This window comes from Prunus avium, chromosome 2 (assembly GCF_965620075.1).
Source record: "Prunus avium chromosome 2, drPruAviu1.hap1.1, whole genome shotgun sequence".
Lineage (NCBI taxonomy): Eukaryota > Viridiplantae > Streptophyta > Magnoliopsida > Rosales > Rosaceae > Prunus > Prunus avium.
In genome coordinates, this window is record NC_142285.1 from 26,754,113 (window position 1) to 26,771,382 (window position 17,270).

Below are 17,270 nucleotides of genomic sequence, written 5' to 3' on the forward strand. Positions count from 1 at the left end.
GTGTTTATTTATGTTACAAATTACAATGTGCAAAACAGAGGACTCTAAGAAGTGTCATTATAGAACAGAGTGGAAGATGGGGTTTAAATTCTTGGGTCAAGTTTTAAAATTGAAGAGTTGGATATTGAAGATGAACGCTTGCTTGTTGATCATTCAGACGATTGTGATAGCTTTGATGTGGGCCAATACAGTTCAGCTGATTGGAATATGGTTGATAAGGGTTTACAATAGTTTCCTGCAATGGAGGACTGAACCAAATGCGAACAACCATCTGTGATTTGGTTGCAATTGCCAGATACTTGAATGTCATTCTTCTTATTCCATAGCTAAAAATTCTTCTCGGGCAACAAGGGTGGAGGTGGTGGGATGGGGTCTCCTGGGCAGACACACCATTTGTCAAGGCAAATGCAGTTGCATCTCGGACAATTGCAATTCTTTTCTTTCCCAGCATCGTAACGAAACAATTTGCTTTGCTTCGGGTCCCTTGTGAGGATCTGCATTGAAGCAATTCTTTTTTTTTTTCAATAAAATTTATATAACACATTTCATTCCATTTATTCTCATTAGATGACAAATTTTTTTCATATTACATACGTCGTGTTTGTGTTATGTCGTGCCCTTTTTTATCGTCTTTGGGTCACCAAACTGATGCTCGCAATCTCATCTACAGTTCATTGGAATTATTACTATTTGAAAAAAAAAAAAAAAAATTAGAGAAATAGGGAAATATAGAATTGCAAGATGCAAACCACCAGAATGGCAACTGTACATGAGGGTCATGAGATCATGACGTCACGAGGCCGTGGTCATTTTTCTGATAAATAATGTTGAAAGTTAAACCAAGCCCAAGGAATCCAAAGCCAAGTTTTATTCTTTATCGATTTTGTAAAAGCATGAGAGCATTAACGGCTAGGTTTGCTTTGTTTATTGGTTCAATGAGCATGCAGTCGGTTGATGTCTCCAGGCAACTTTTCTCTTTTTGCTGGAAAGTCTTTACGTCTCTCAAAGAGACGTTGTCTCTATTTGTAATGAGTGTTGTAGCAAAACTTTTATCATTGAAGGTGAATTAATCTGTGAGGTTGCTTTAGCTTTTTCTCTCTATTCTTTCTGAGTTTTTTGCTTCAGTCTTCTTCCTTCTATTTTCTTCCGTTTCTGTGTGAGAACATTTTGCTGCTTGAGCATTGAGATAAAGTGAGAGAAAGAAGAGAGAAAATGCCAACCCTACCAAGGTTTGTGGTGGTGACATCAAACACCAACGGGAAATACTTGCGCTACATAGATGAAGACATCAAGAACGAAGTGCCAGCAGGGTATCTCAAATTCTCTGGACAAGAGGCAGGGAGCCAATACGCGAAGTTTGAAGTGGAGATGGCAAAGAGTAGCGGCAATGAGGGGCTTGTCCACATTAAGTGTTGTTACAACAATAAATATTGGGTAAGGCGTGGCTATTGTAGCTACTTGATCGCTGCTGTGGCTGATGAACCAGTGGAAGACAAATCTAAGTACTCGTGTACCTTGTTCGAGCCGGTGTACATAAATGATGATTTCCTTGTCGGCGACGATAAAAGCACAAACCATATACTGGTGCTCCGATTCCGCTATCCCGAACGTGAAGAGTACCTAACCATTTATCAGGGCAATCAGCCCGGCCAATATGAGCCAGCGCTCCGCGGAGGCTTGTACGTAGGAGATAAAGACCCTAACCCCAAGTTGTTCGATGTGTTCACTGTCACCGATTGGGAATCGCTGTTCATGATGCTTCCCAAACATGTGGCGTTCAAGGGCCATAATGGCAACTTGCTCGGCACCCGCTTGAACGAGGTCTTCGCCAGCGCCGATGGAGGCCTCTCCTATTCCTTGGGCAAATTGTGGAGGCTGACCAAGGGCGATTGGATCTGCCTTGACGCAGATAACTCAACCAGCATCAAGAGATTTTCCGTCACTGATAAAGTTACAAGAGACGACTCAGAAGCATACAACAAGGAGGTGAAAGAGCTTGGGGTCTCAAAGGAGATCTATAACGTCACTTTCCGCCTCGGGGACGCCAAGATCTACAACAAGAAGGTTGTCGAAATTGCCATTGGAGAGGTGGTTAACCTTATCCAAGAAACTCAAATTCTCGAGATGAATCTCTCGTATAAAAAACCTAGGAGCGGAAGCTTGAAGTCCAGCGTGTTCAAGTTGGACGTCCAAAGCATCATCGACGGTGAGGTTCCAGTCATCGCAGACAACGGAAAGATCGAGGTTGATGAGTTTGCAGAATCAGTGGAGAGGAGAAAAACCGGGGCAGCCACAATATTCACATGTAGTGTGAACGAGGCTGCTGTTTATAAGGTTGTGCTGACGGCAATGGCTATGGTGAAGGTGAGGCTTCTAGGGACCAAGGCTTCTTACGATGTTCCCTTCTCCTATACGGAGCGCGAAACTCTTGCTGACGGGAAAATAATTACCAACGACATGGATGACGGGGTTTACTGTGGCACCAATACCTTCAACTTCAAGTTCGAGACCACAGAAGAATAGCTTTAACATTTCACCAGTGAGCCAATACACTGTAATTCCCGCAGACTACCCTCACATGCAGCTACGTAATATGGATTGTCGAATGTCTTCAAAAACCTTTTGTGAGCTTAATAAAACTTTCTTATTCTTCTTCTTCTTCCCGAATTAAATTAACAAGAAAAAAAAGAAGGAAAAATTATATATTAAAAGAAGTTTTCAATGGGATTACTTTCGTACATTGCTTGGATTTATTTCCAGCTCAATAAATCAAAGGGCAACTGGTCAAAAAATGTTTTCTATTTAGACTGTCTTAATTAAAGGTCTTATTTAGACCTCCTCCGTCAGGCAACTTTCCATCGGCCGACAATCATTATTCTTTTCGATTAGGTGCAGACGACACCATTCCATGCTCAGGCCCAACCCAACACCTTTGGACTCCATCAAAGACAAATAAGGAAAGACCTGCCCATTGTCAAGACAGTTAAAGATTTCTGTTAAAAAGAGTCACGTGTGTGTAACGTGACCACGATTTTGTTTCAGTTTTACCACCTAGAGAATTGCTATCCAAAGCGACTGTGAGGATCGTCGCCCGTGTACACCGGTTAGAATGCTACACGTGTATCTCACTTTTTAAAGAAATAAATGAGTTTCTGTTATGCACCGAATTCCCATTTTACCCTTTTCCTAAATCCAAGTTCCAACGACAGCATTGAATAGAAAGCCAACCCTCACTTCATTTTTTTTTTCTCTCTATCCAGATTCAATACCCAAAAAAAAAAAACCTATAATCTCTATTTCTTCACCCATAAGGGCACTTCCAGCAGTCAAACCCTTGCCATGGTAAGGGGGGCTAAGGCTGACACTATTCACATGAATAGTATCTGCCCTTGTAAAAAGTAAGTTCCACTTCCAGCAGTTGCCCGAGCAAAGGGCAAGTACTATTCAATTTTTTGTTTTTTTCACAAATTTGTTTACCTAAACAATTAATTTGGACAATATTTTCGGATAAAATTTTTGGGTTCATACTTGTCAATACTTGAGTAAAAAGTGAATAATAGTAGAATTAGAAGAAAATATATGAGGATTTGGTGTTGAAAGTGAAGAGTTTTGGTAGGTATTTATAGAAAAAAAAATTACAGAATTTTTGGATATTTTTTTTAAAAAATTTTGATTTTTTTTCATTTTTTTATTGCATAAAAATTGGCTGCCGTTGGATTGGAGGAAAAATTCTGATCGGAGAGCCCAGAACGCGACACTTGGCAGAGAGCTGTTGGCGGCACTGTAGCGGAGCACTGTAGCGCACTGTAGCGGATGACATCAGCAGCGCCTTCGGGCCAGCACTCGGGCTGTTTCTACCTACGGGCCAGCCCAGGCTGGTGGACCCCAGCAGTTGCCCAGGCTAGCTTTTGTTGCTGGAAATGGGTTTTGGCCTTTTACGCCCCCGCCCTCGCCCTAGGGGGCTGCTGGAAATGGCCTAAGGGCCATCTCCGATTCTAAAAAAACTCGAACCCAACTTGCCTGCTAAAAGTAAGGCACTAAATTCTAACCCAATAAGAAATACACTTGTGTTATTGTCATGCACGCACAAATATATACAATACCTATAATATAAAAATTTTGGGACCTTTAAAAATTAGGGTTCTGTATGGTGGCACCACTTGCACACTTTCAAGGCCGTCCATGTGTTAAGGCCATCTCCAATTCACGAGGAAAACCCAAGAATTCTAAATTTTAGCCCAATTCCTCTCCCAACTTAAGAAAAGTAAATGGCTAAAATTTGAGAAATTCAAATACCAATCCAGCTATTGCCTGGACTGGAGTTTTTTTTGTTGGAGCCCATTATAGCATGACGCAGCCCATGTGCAAGGAGGTGTGAATAGGGCTCGCGATGCTGTTGCTGCAGAAGTTGTCACACCACGTGTCAAAAGCTGGGGATGTTGTTGTTGGAATCCAACGACATAATTCAGAACAACTCCATTTTTTTTAAATTCCAACAATAATACAAATCAACGATCCATATTAAATCTAAGCTATTTTAACGGTAAAAAGAGATCCAACGGTTGAAATTTAAATCCAACGGTCGAAATAATATTTTAAATTAATCTAAATCAGATCCAACCTCAAAACTAACTCCAAAAATCTATAAATACCCACCCATTTCTTAAATAATCTACCAAAAATATTTTTTCTATTTCTCAATTTATTTTTCCTTTGTTAATTTCATTAATCTCCTTTCTTCTTGTTGAAGATGTCCACAAAATCTTAAAGAGGTGTGAATTGGAGGCCAGAAGAAGATGAGGCACTGTGCAAAGGGTGGGTTTCCTTTAGTGAAGATAGGGCTATCAGCACCACTCAAGCAAGCGACACATTTTGGCAGCGTGTATATCAAAAGTTTCTGGAAAATGATCCGAGCATTTGTGGACCAGAGCGACTTCTCGATTCAGGACTATCAATCAACAATGTTATCTTGGGAATGCATGCTTGACTAAGGCCAATACGAACCAACAAAGTGGCTCAAATCTACATGATGTGGTAAGTGCCCATTTTTATTAAAGCTTTAAATTTATATTTGTAAGTCAGACCCGAAAAAAGAAAACTACTTAGTGAATTGCTATCCACAATCGCCCAAAAGCGACTATGAGGATCGTCGCCCGTATACACCAGTTAGAATGCTACACGTGTATCTCACTTTTGAAAGAAATAAATGAGTTTTTGTCAGAATTCCAATTTTACCCTTCTTCTCCTAAACCCAGCGACAACATTGAATAGTAACCCAACACCCCCTTCATTTTTTTTCTCTCTGTCTAGATTCAATACCCAAAAAAAAAAAACAAAATAACAAAAAAAGAAATAGAGAAATATAGAATTGCTAGATGCAAACACTAGAATGGCAAGAACTGTACATGAGGGTACCGGTGCTAACAAAAAAAAAAAAATCTAATTCCCAAGAACTGTACATGAGGTAACGTGCCAGCTAGCAAACATGGGACGAGAATGCTTGCAATTCAATATTGTCCTAGTGAACGTTTACTCTTTGTTTTCACACACATTAATACTTTCTTGTCTATGTTATCCAATCTTGTACTGGTTGTCCATGTTTTATTTTACAGAAAGAGTTCATTTACAAACAGAAATCACACAGGCACACAAGCTCGAAAAGATTAAAATAAAATGGAATTAAGGGTAACATTTCAAAGGCAACTCATGCAAAGGCGGAACGAGGAATTTTTTAATAGGTGGGTTAGCTAAAGTTATTAGCTTAAAATTTAATAATCATATATTTTTGTACTTACAGTTTCTATAGTATTTCTAGAAATAAAAAGTATACATTAAATTATATAAACCATTCTAGTTCATAGCTCTATTGATTAATTCCTAATAATCTTTAACATAAAACAAATACATATTAAATGCAACCGAAAAATACATTATTAAAATGAAAGTATGTTCAACAACATAATTGAAATTGTACATATTTAATGTGTATTTTTATTGATGCCCAACAATTAAATTCATAAAGAATTAGACTTTTTGAAAGCCACGTCCTCAAAGAGGGAGCGTACCAAGATAATATCATGCACAAGCAGTTTAATACTCCGAGGGATAGAAGCTGCCGGATTGGAGTAATTTTTGGGTGTTCCGGGTACACCACGTGGCTGGTGTACCATCCAATAGACGGAGGACATATGTAATATATCCAATACAGCCCGCCACATGTCATAAAAAGAAATACAGTAAGTTAGACAATAATTCCACATGTCCTATGTTCATTGGATGGTACACCATCCACGTGGTGTACCTGGAACATATAAAAATTTCTCGCCGGATTGACACAGTGGATATATAATAAGCATAGAATCACCTTCAATCATCTTTTTACTCCATCCATTGTGAACATCTCGCAAAGCAAGGCATTCAGCCACAATGATAGCAAAGCAAGGCATATATAATTCTTTTCTTTAACCATGAATACTGAATTCCATAATAAAAGTATGAGATGCCGTGATGTCCATGGTCGGTGTGAGCTTACTTTATTCAATCAACTTAAAAATGAGATGCCTTGATGTCATGAGATCATGACTTCACGAGGCCATGGTCATTTTTCTGATAAATAACATCAAAGACACAGAATGTATATTGCACACAGAATTGAGGAATTAAAGTGAGAGAAAGAAGAGAGAAAATGCCAACCCTTGTTGCTTCGATTCAGCTGCACCAAAATGGTTTCAACTGCATCCTCAACTTGTGATACTCGCAAGTGCACGAGCCGTTTGGTAGTATAGCATATGTAAGTGCGAGGTCGATCCCACGAGGATTGGTGATTGAATGATCCAATTTGTTTCCCCTACACAAAATAGAAATGAAAAAAAGAAAATAAATAAAACAAGAAAGAATGAAATAACTCAAGCAAATAAGTTCCCAAGTTCAATTAGATTAACGGATTGATTCTAGCTAAAGTATGATTAAGCCATGGTGTTTGGTCATAACCTTGTGTTCCTAATTCCCTAATTTGATCATTTGTTGTCTAACCTAAAACTAAGCATTAGGAACCCATTAAGCATATAAGAACAATTTAAACAACCAAGCATGTATCTAATCCCTGTTGTCGAATGTCCATACATACTCTTCCTATTCATAGTTCAATTCGAATTAAAGCATGGTGTCTACTCTTAATTCAAACCAAGATAGCTAACATGCAAGCCTAAATGGTGATCAATCATTCAAACTAGCATATTAACTTATAAGCATAATGAATAAGAACAAAAATCATAATTGAAACTTGGAAACTAATTAAACTTGAATACTTAAGAAAGAATGTACATTACAAATAAAAGTAAAGTAGAACTTGAAAAACTTAAGTTGAATTTCAGCACAAATATTTCATTACAACATTTGAAAACTAGAAAGGAAACTAAGAGAATTTGAGGGAGAGAAGGGAAGGGAGCTCTAGAGAAGTGTTTGAGAGCTCCCCCCCTTGGGGTGTGTTTTGAAGCTTGAAGGCTTCTCTATTTATAGGGCTAAGAGGGAGGAACAACATGATGAAATCCAACACCACCATTCCTCCTTTAATACAACCCATAACTCCCACCTCATCTTGTCTATGTTAGTGTGGTTGGAATCAATCTCATCCCATACTTCTTTTGCTGCACCTCAAGCTTCTTCACATGGGTTCAAAGGTGATCAGATGTGGCTGCCCTTTGCTGCCAACCCATGTGATTGCCTTTTGCTGCCAACCCATGTGGTTGCCTTTTGGTTGCTGAAAAACGAGTTTTCTGAACCAGTCTTGGTGTAGGAAGGCCAGAGGTTTCAAAACGTATCCAATGGGGCTCAAATTTGGATATGTTATACTAGACACCCATTGGAACAACTTCTATGAAGAAAGTATTCCCATCTGAGCAGTAGAAGTGTGCGTTTTGGGCCTTGCAAGTTGGCTGCCGAACAGAGACTGGAATTGACTTCATTTCATTTCTTTGCTTTACATGCATGCACATGCTTTCTCTATAATAACTCCAGCATGTACCAACTTGCTCCTTTAGAATTTCATAGCTGGAATGCCTCCCCACTTCACTCATTATGTTGGATCCAAAGTCAGTTGCAGCATGGGTGAGGCACATGGCTTAAAGGAGGAGATAAGGCTCAAAGCTGGCAGCTGCAAATCCCTGAGCAAGGTTGGGTGTTGGACGGGCTGAGCACTCCACAAATGTCCAATTGAGCTGAAATTTGGATATGTTGTAGTAGACACCCATTGAAACAAGTTTCATGAAGATCTTCACCTCATTCGAGCCCCATAGCATTCTGATCCAAGGCCAAGAAGTTGACCTACGAAACTGGGCTGGAAATGGGCTGTAGCCAAAATTAGTTTGTCTTTAAGCTCATATTCCTCATATGCCAATCAGCCCATAACATGCATGGATTGCATCATTTCCTATCCAAAGTCATCATTGTTATCTAAATGTCAATTAACTGAAAGATAAACACAAAAAGGATTAAAAGCACAAGTTTAACTCAAAAACATAACCAAATCATAAGCTAGAAGGGTACAAAATGATATACAATTATGAACCGATCAAATACCCCCAAACCTAGATTTTGCTAGTCCTCGAGCAAAACAACACAAAACAAAGTGAAAAACAAAAAGTTAACTAAACCACTTTCGTAGGTAACTCGATTGCATTGAGCGTATGCAACAAGCCTTTAAACCTCTAGGCATCCCTAGTAGGAGGAGTTGTGTCTCCTGAGGGTTTAACAGAAACGATACCCACAAACGTTTTACTAACTCTACAAAACAAAGTGGTTAGAAAACTTTACTAAATTTGTTAGTCCTTAAGCAAAATAAAACTAAAACAAAAACCAAAATAAAAATAATTACAAAACCAAAATAAATAAATAAATAAATAAAAAAATGTAAAAAGTAAACTCAAAACAATCTTTCCGAACATTTTCTGAAGAGAAATGACTCATGCACATGACTCAAAAGTTTTAACAATAAAAACTCAATTTTAGACATTATTTACAAGGCGGCAAAGTTCAAAACACAACATGCTCAAAGTGTAGTAGTGTGATAGCCAAATGCAACAAATTCCCCAATCTTAGTTTTCACACAATTTCAAAAATCATACCAAACACAAATGCAACTTCAAATCTCACCAAAGTTGTCCTCTCACAAATGAATTACTCAGAAGAGGGTTACAGTGCAACACTCAGTTATAAACATGATATTAGAGTTAAATCATAAAGGACTTAACTCAAAAATAGGAAGATGAAGAACTTGCATTAATATGATCTCAAGAAGGATGCCAAACACTTAAAAGTAGAAAAATGAATGCAATTCAACCACATGACATTTAAGATCAATTTAGGTCTTTATTATAGGTTGTAATGGGGCCAAGGGTGTAAGGTGAGTAAGAAATGAAAGGTATGGATAATACAAAGTCCAAGGAACTCAAAATGTAAGAGCATAAAATAATAGTTTACAAGACTTCGAATCATCACGATTAGATTTTTTCTTTTACATGATCAAAACTCCTTATACCTTCATTTACATTGATTCATACTCCTTTCCAAACGCCAATTTATTTTGAAGGCCCAAAAATGAATTTTTAATCAACCACCACTTAATCACAACTTCTTTTTTTTTTTTTTTTTTTTTAATTTTTTTTTTTTAATTGAGTGAAGTTTTTTTTTCTTTCTTTTTTTTCTTTTTGTAATATCCCTTCCCAAACTTAGCATGAAAAACACATCCGAATTAGAGCTCATGAGTTCCTTAGAAAGGTAAATATTTGTTTTTCGGGCTAAGGTGAGGAAATATAATTGGTAAAATGAAAGAAAAGGTTTACATATAGGCTCAAAATGGTTAACAATGGAAAATCATGCTTAAGCATGCATAAGGTTAGCTTGAAAGGCACAAACGATCCAAAGAGGGCCTTAATATCATTTCTTAAATGTCATGAAATCAAATTGCAAAAGAATGAATGACTTTTAAGTGTTCAACCAAATCAATGAATAATGAGATCAAACAACAACTTTGATGACAAGAAAATAAGAGTATGTGTATAACACTCATGAAATGAAGCACAAGGCTCAAAAGCTCACATTATATGGTTATATAAGTCTAATTTATGCTTGATACAATTCTTTGGGTCATGCAAATCCTTTAATTGGAAAATTATGAAACAAATGGCAAGTGCAAAGAAGGTTTCGAACATATCACGCTAGAACGATGCCAAAATTTTATTTTTTTAAAATTTTTATTTTTTTCATAATTAAATAATAATAATAAAATGAAATCCAATTTTAAGTCATGCAAACATTTATCACAATCTCATCATAAGTGTTCGGAAAGTGACTCAAAACAAAACAAGACTCAAAATAAAACAAGCAAGAAATTAATTTAAATTTGTTGTTTTTTTTTTTTTTTAAAGAAAAACCAAATTTACTTGCTAAACTCCAATACCCCCAAACCTAGAAATGAACATTGTCCTCAATGTTTAAAAATTAGCCACAAGCAATGTCATAACAACAAATGAAGGTATTAAAGCAAATAAAAATAACAAAATACAAAAATAAAATAAAAGAAAATAATTACAAAATAAAAATTACAAAACAAACAAACAAATAAAAAGAAACAGTAAAAACACTCGAAACAGAAAGCCCTAAACAAACAGTCTTACGCAAACCAAAAACCCAAACGATTGAAAGCCCAACCCAAACGAAAGTTAGCCCACTTTGAAACCTAAACAACGGTGAAAACCCGACCCACAAAGAAATCCGAAGCCCACACATTTTTTTTTATTATTATTTTTTATTTTTAAGAAGAAATGTGAATTGGGAGCGCAAAGGCGGGATTTCTGAAAAGAGAAAATGTGGTCCCTAATGCCTCGGTTCTTGGGAAGTCACGGGCAAAAGAGGTGAGGGACGTGTCGGCGCGCAGAGGCCGCTTTCACATCCCCCAAGCCAGAATTATTGGCCTCTTGGGTGAAGCGGGATGACTTTTTCACTTTGAAGGTGGTGAAAGGTGAAAATGCAATTAAGGGGGGTTGGGAAACGGGTGCGGCGACAAATAGAGATAAGCCATAAGGGCTGCGCATAACCCAGAACCGCAGCGGCTAGGGTTTAGCAGACTAAGTCTATAAAAAGGTAAAAAGAATGGGTGAAAAACACAAACTCAGAAACACACAAAACAGAAAAGAAAGAAGAAAAAAGAGTGAGAAATCAAATGGCCTCTAACTACCCATTTTCGTTGGATCTCAACCTAGCTCCACCGACTCAGACATGAGGCCAAGCAGCGGCACCAGTATGGATGCCCTACTTTGCTTCCGCACGGGGGCCTGTGACAGTAACTGACTCAATACTCCTGGACAACGATGTTGCCATTGGAGTGGCTAGAAATTTAGTGACTCCTAAAGATATACGTGTGCTGGGGACAAGGGATGACAACCGGGTCGTGAGCGATGCCCTGGCACTGAGCGTGCAGAGTACGGCAACAGTCGCAAGTTTGGGTCATCGCCTACTTGCGAAGTCCCATGAGGTAGAGGTGCTAAAGGGTCAGTTGGCGGCGGAGCGAAGTATGGTTGAAGAGTGTCAGAGTGCTATAAAAAGCTTGAAAAGGGAGAGGGCAAGGATAGTGGAGGTGAATCGACACCAGCTAGAAGTATTGCGGGACGAGAATAAAAACCTATCAAAAATGGTAGAGTTGTACTCTCGCGACATGCGAAAACAGCTGGAGGACCTAGACCGACCGGGTAAACGCAAACAAGCAGATCGCGAGAGTAGTTACGCTCAAGCTAAGATTGCGATCTTTGGGAGCTCAAGTGATGAGCCCCAAGAGGCTGTTCGTGAAAATCCAGAAGAGGACAGCCATAGGGCCAAACTCAAAGCTCCAATGGTCGAGACACCGAGCACTGTGAAGAAATGATTTCCTACTGCATTATTGTTGTTTTTATTTTATTTTGTTGTTTTTGTATTTTCGTTATTTTGTTTCGGAAATAAAAGAGTAAGGTTGCAGAAAGAAAAAGAAAAAGAAAAAGAAAACACACTTCCCAACTAAAATAAAACAAAGACGACAAACGGAAAAGAAAACACATTTCCCTAACTAAAATAAGACAAAGATGATAGCCGAAAGGGAAAGGCAAAAACACAAAGCACTAGAAAATGAAAGTAACGGGCAAAAACATAAAACACCAGAAAACACGGAAAAAAGAAAAGTAAAGTGAAAGTTAATGTGCTCCCCCTTGAAGCGATTAGGTCGAGCATGCCCGGGAAATCCGAAATGGTGTTGGCTCTCTCTCATCAGCATATGTCTATTTAAACCACACCTCTGCAAGCGGATGATACCCAGCATTTCTTCCTGCAAACTCAAGGAAAAACATCAAAAAAATTCAGAAACAAAACAATGGCATCTTCATGCACTCACCTTGATGATCTCAACCTTGAATTGTCCCTTGCACCTCCGAATGCCCAAATAAGGGCTCCTCCAACTCCTGTCTTCCCAAACTCCACATATCATCACGGCACGGCCTCAAACTTTGCTGAGGCAATACCGAACTTTGCTGAGGCAATGCCGAACAGAGCAGTGCTGTTGGGTGGCATGATTGGCAGTATACTCACACCGGCAGATCATCTGCATGTGGCACGTAGGTCTGACAAGATGGCAGTGGATGAGTCCCACTCTTTATCTGTGCTCCATGCGGTCTCGGCTACCAATTTGGGCATGCGATTACTGGCGAGGACACGTGAGTGTGCCGCGCTGAGCGAGGAAGTGGCTTCCTTGAAGGCTATGGTGGCAGACTTGCAGAAGCGGCTCTACAGTGCCAACCAGCATGTAGAAATGCTGCAAAAGAGAAATGAAGACCATGTAGAGCTGCTGCAGATTCTACAAGTAAGAGAAAATAGGGGCATGCCATGATGATGAGGATGAAGATGAAGATAAAGAAGATGAAGAAGAAGAAGAAGTTTTTTTGTTTTTTTGTTTTTTTTGTTTTGTTTTGTTTTTTTTTTTTGTTTGTTTTTAATGCAGAGTTTGAAATAAAATAAAAATGTGTTTTAACACTCAGAAATAAACTAACTAACCATACCACGTAAATAAAATACATAAACTAACTTAACAAAACAAAAACAAAAACAAATACTCAACAGAAAAGATAACAAAGAAAATATAAAAAAAAAAAAACTTAATTTAAAAACACACGAATATACAAGCAACTCACGGATGACCAGTTAAGGGCCTCAGAAAACACAGCCAGGGGATCCGGGAAGGTTGGAGGGGTCACAATGGTCCCGCTTAAAACCCAAACTTCTTAGACACCGAAGGTGTCGCCTAAAGAACTCCTAGACACTGTATTGACAGAAGTGCTCACTGGGGTTATCATAAGTCAGCTCATATGAAAAATCTTTTTAAAATTTTTAAGATAAAAAAAACAAAAACAAATTAAGATAAAATGAAACAACAAACCATAAATGAAAATGAACTAAGTCCTCTAAACAAACTCAAACAAACGAAATAAATTGTTGTACTAAAAGAAACAAACCAAGAAACCAAAGAAAAACACAAACAACAATTTCTATCACCTATTTATCACCATTTGGACAGATTCGTTTCTCTGTTTTTCAGCTTCGACCTGTGTTCCGTTTTTAGGCCATAACTTTCCAGCCGCAAGTCCAAATTTCACGTTCTTTATATGGTTGGATTCAGCACAGAAAAACAAAGAACCCAAGGCGGACCAAAAGGCAAAAACAATAACAGAAATAAACAGAATTCAAAGAAGAGAAAGGATTGAAATGCTCCCCCTTGAAGCGATTAGGTCGAGCATGGATGCACTTGGAGGTCGACTTCTCCCATTGCTCCACACTTCCCATTCTTATGATTGAGGTTGCCATCTCTCTCCATTTTTATTAAGCTGTCATAAATTGCTAAAACCAACACACAAACTTGAAATGGAATTAAAAGGATTAGGAATGAACAATAGAGAACTAAGTAGACTTTAAACATTATAAATAAATAAAAAGTAGGAAAATCAAATAGAATCAAACAATGTTACCGATCCCCGGCAACGGCGCCAAAAACTTGTTGCTTCGATTCAGCTGCACCAAAATGGTTTCAACTGCATCCTCAACTTGTGATACTCGCAAGTGCACGAGCCGTTTGGTAGTATAGCATATGTAAGTGCGAGGTCGATCCCACGAGGATTGGTGATTGAATGATCCAATTTGTTTCCCCTACACAAAATAGAAATGAAAAAAAGAAAATAAATAAAACAAGAAAGAATGAAATAACTCAAGCAAATAAGTTCCCAAGTTCAATTAGATTAACGGATTGATTCTAGCTAAAGTATGATTAAGCCATGGTGTTTGGTCATAACCTTGTGTTCCTAATTCCCTAATTTGATCATTTGTTGTCTAACCTAAAACTAAGCATTAGGAACCCATTAAGCATATAAGAACAATTTAAACAACCAAGCATGTATCTAATCCCTGTTGTCGAATGTCCATACATACTCTTCCTATTCATAGTTCAATTCGAATTAAAGCATGGTGTCTACTCTTAATTCAAACCAAGATAGCTAACATGCAAGCCTAAATGGTGATCAATCATTCAAACTAGCATATTAACTTATAAGCATAATGAATAAGAACAAAAATCATAATTGAAACTTGGAAACTAATTAAACTTGAATACTTAAGAAAGAATGTACATTACAAATAAAAGTAAAGTAGAACTTGAAAAACTTAAGTTGAATTTCAGCACAAATATTTCATTACAACATTTGAAAACTAGAAAGGAAACTAAGAGAATTTGAGGGAGAGAAGGGAAGGGAGCTCTAGAGAAGTGTTTGAGAGCTCCCCCCCTTGGGGTGTGTTTTGAAGCTTGAAGGCTTCTCTATTTATAGGGCTAAGAGGGAGGAACAACATGATGAAATCCAACACCACCATTCCTCCTTTAATACAACCCATAACTCCCACCTCATCTTGTCTATGTTAGTGTGGTTGGAATCAATCTCATCCCATACTTCTTTTGCTGCACCTCAAGCTTCTTCACATGGGTTCAAAGGTGATCAGATGTGGCTGCCCTTTGCTGCCAACCCATGTGATTGCCTTTTGCTGCCAACCCATGTGGTTGCCTTTTGGTTGCTGAAAAACGAGTTTTCTGAACCAGTCTTGGTGTAGGAAGGCCAGAGGTTTCAAAACGTATCCAATGGGGCTCAAATTTGGATATGTTATACTAGACACCCATTGGAACAACTTCTATGAAGAAAGTATTCCCATCTGAGCAGTAGAAGTGTGCGTTTTGGGCCTTGCAAGTTGGCTGCCGAACAGAGACTGGAATTGACTTCATTTCATTTCTTTGCTTTACATGCATGCACATGCTTTCTCTATAATAACTCCAGCATGTACCAACTTGCTCCTTTAGAATTTCATAGCTGGAATGCCTCCCCACTTCACTCATTATGTTGGATCCAAAGTCAGTTGCAGCATGGGTGAGGCACATGGCTTAAAGGAGGAGATAAGGCTCAAAGCTGGCAGCTGCAAATCCCTGAGCAAGGTTGGGTGTTGGACGGGCTGAGCACTCCACAAATGTCCAATTGAGCTGAAATTTGGATATGTTGTAGTAGACACCCATTGAAACAAGTTTCATGAAGATCTTCACCTCATTCGAGCCCCATAGCATTCTGATCCAAGGCCAAGAAGTTGACCTACGAAACTGGGCTGGAAATGGGCTGTAGCCAAAATTAGTTTGTCTTTAAGCTCATATTCCTCATATGCCAATCAGCCCATAACATGCATGGATTGCATCATTTCCTATCCAAAGTCATCATTGTTATCTAAATGTCAATTAACTGAAAGATAAACACAAAAAGGATTAAAAGCACAAGTTTAACTCAAAAACATAACCAAATCATAAGCTAGAAGGGTACAAAATGATATACAATTATGAACCGATCAACCCTACCAAGGTTTGTGGTGGTGACATCAAACATCAACGGGAAATACTTGCGCTACATAGATGAAGACATCAAGAACGATGTGCCAGCGGGGTGTCTCAAGTTCTCTGGACAAGAGGCAGGAAGCCAATACGCGAAGTTTGAAGTGGAGATGGCAAAGAGTAGCGGCAATGAGGGGCTTGTCCACATTAAGTGTTGTTACAACAACAAATACTGGGCAAGGCGTAGCCCTAGCAGGTTGTTGATCGCTGCTGTGGCTAATGAACCAGTGGAAGAAAAATATAACCCTTTGTGTACCTTGTTTAAGCCGGTGTACATAAATGATGATGTCCTAGTCGGCGATGATAAAAGCACAAACCATATACTGGTGCTCCGATTCTTACATACCCAACGTGGAGAGTACCTAACCATTTATCGGGGCAATGAGAACCCAGTGCTCCGCGGAGGCTTGTACACATTAGATGCAAATCCTGACCCCAAGTTGTTCGATGTGTTCACTGTCACCGATTGGGAATCGCTGTTCACGATGCTTCCCAAACATGTGGCGTTCAAGGGCCCTAATGGCAACTTGCTCGGCACCCGCTTGAGCGAGGTCTTCGCCAGCGCCGATGGAGGCCTCTCCTATTCCTCGGGCAAATTGTGGAGGCTGACCAAGGGCGATTGGATCTGCCTTGACGCAGATAACTCAACCAGAATCAAGAGATTTGCCGTCACTGAAAAAATTACAAGCAACGACTCAGAAGCATACCTGGAGGCGAATGAGCTTGGAGTTTCAAAGGAGATCTATAACGTCACTTTCCGCCCCGTGGACGCCATTATCTACAACAAGAAGGTTGTCGAAATTGTCGTGGGAGAGGCAGTTAACCGTACCAAAGAAACTCAAACTGTAGAGCTGAAGCTCTCGTATAAAAAAACTAGGAGCGGAAGCTTGAAGTCCAGCGTGTTCAAGTTGGGCGTCCAGAGCAACATCGACGGAGAGGTTCCAGTAATCGCAGACAATGGAAAGATCGAGGTTGATGAGTTTGCAGAATCAGTGGAGAGGAGAAAAACCGGGACAGCCACAATATTCACATGTAGTGTAAACGAGGTTAATGTTTATAAGGTTGTGGTGACGGCAATGGCTATGGTGAAGGTGAAGCTTCTAGCGACCAAGGCTTCTTACGATGTTCCCTTCTCCTATACGCAGCGCGAAACTCTCGCTGACGGAAAAAGAATTACCAACGACATGGATGATGGGGTTTACTGTGGCACCAATACCTTCAACTTCAAGTTCGAGACCACAGAAGAAATGCTTTAACATTTCACCAGTCAACCAATACATTGTAATTC

At 39.0% G+C, this 17,270-nt stretch overlaps 2 protein-coding genes and 1 long non-coding RNA gene across 3 annotated transcripts; 2 read left to right on the forward strand and 1 right to left on the reverse strand.

Annotated features, from left to right (window-relative positions):
- Positions 1 to 1,212: 1,212 nt before the first annotated feature.
- On the forward strand, positions 1,213 to 2,523 carry LOC110759861 (uncharacterized). The gene has a single exon (XM_088248617.1). It carries the CDS (start codon positions 1,213 to 1,215, stop codon positions 2,521 to 2,523), a length of 1,311 nt encoding a protein of 436 aa, XP_088104743.1.
- Positions 2,524 to 6,546: 4,023 nt separating this feature from the next.
- Positions 6,547 to 8,786, reverse strand: LOC148296751 (uncharacterized). Its single transcript, XR_015833599.1, has 2 exons — positions 7,329 to 8,786; positions 6,547 to 6,847 (listed from the first exon to the last, which is right to left on the reverse strand). It is a non-coding gene; the product is annotated as an uncharacterized LOC148296751 (long non-coding RNA).
- Positions 8,787 to 15,930: 7,144 nt separating this feature from the next.
- LOC110759862 (uncharacterized) lies at positions 15,931 to 17,238 on the forward strand. The gene has a single exon (XM_021962000.2). The coding sequence runs from the start codon at positions 15,931 to 15,933 to the stop codon at positions 17,236 to 17,238; it is 1,308 nt and encodes a 435-aa protein (XP_021817692.2).
- Positions 17,239 to 17,270: the final 32 nt, after the last annotated feature.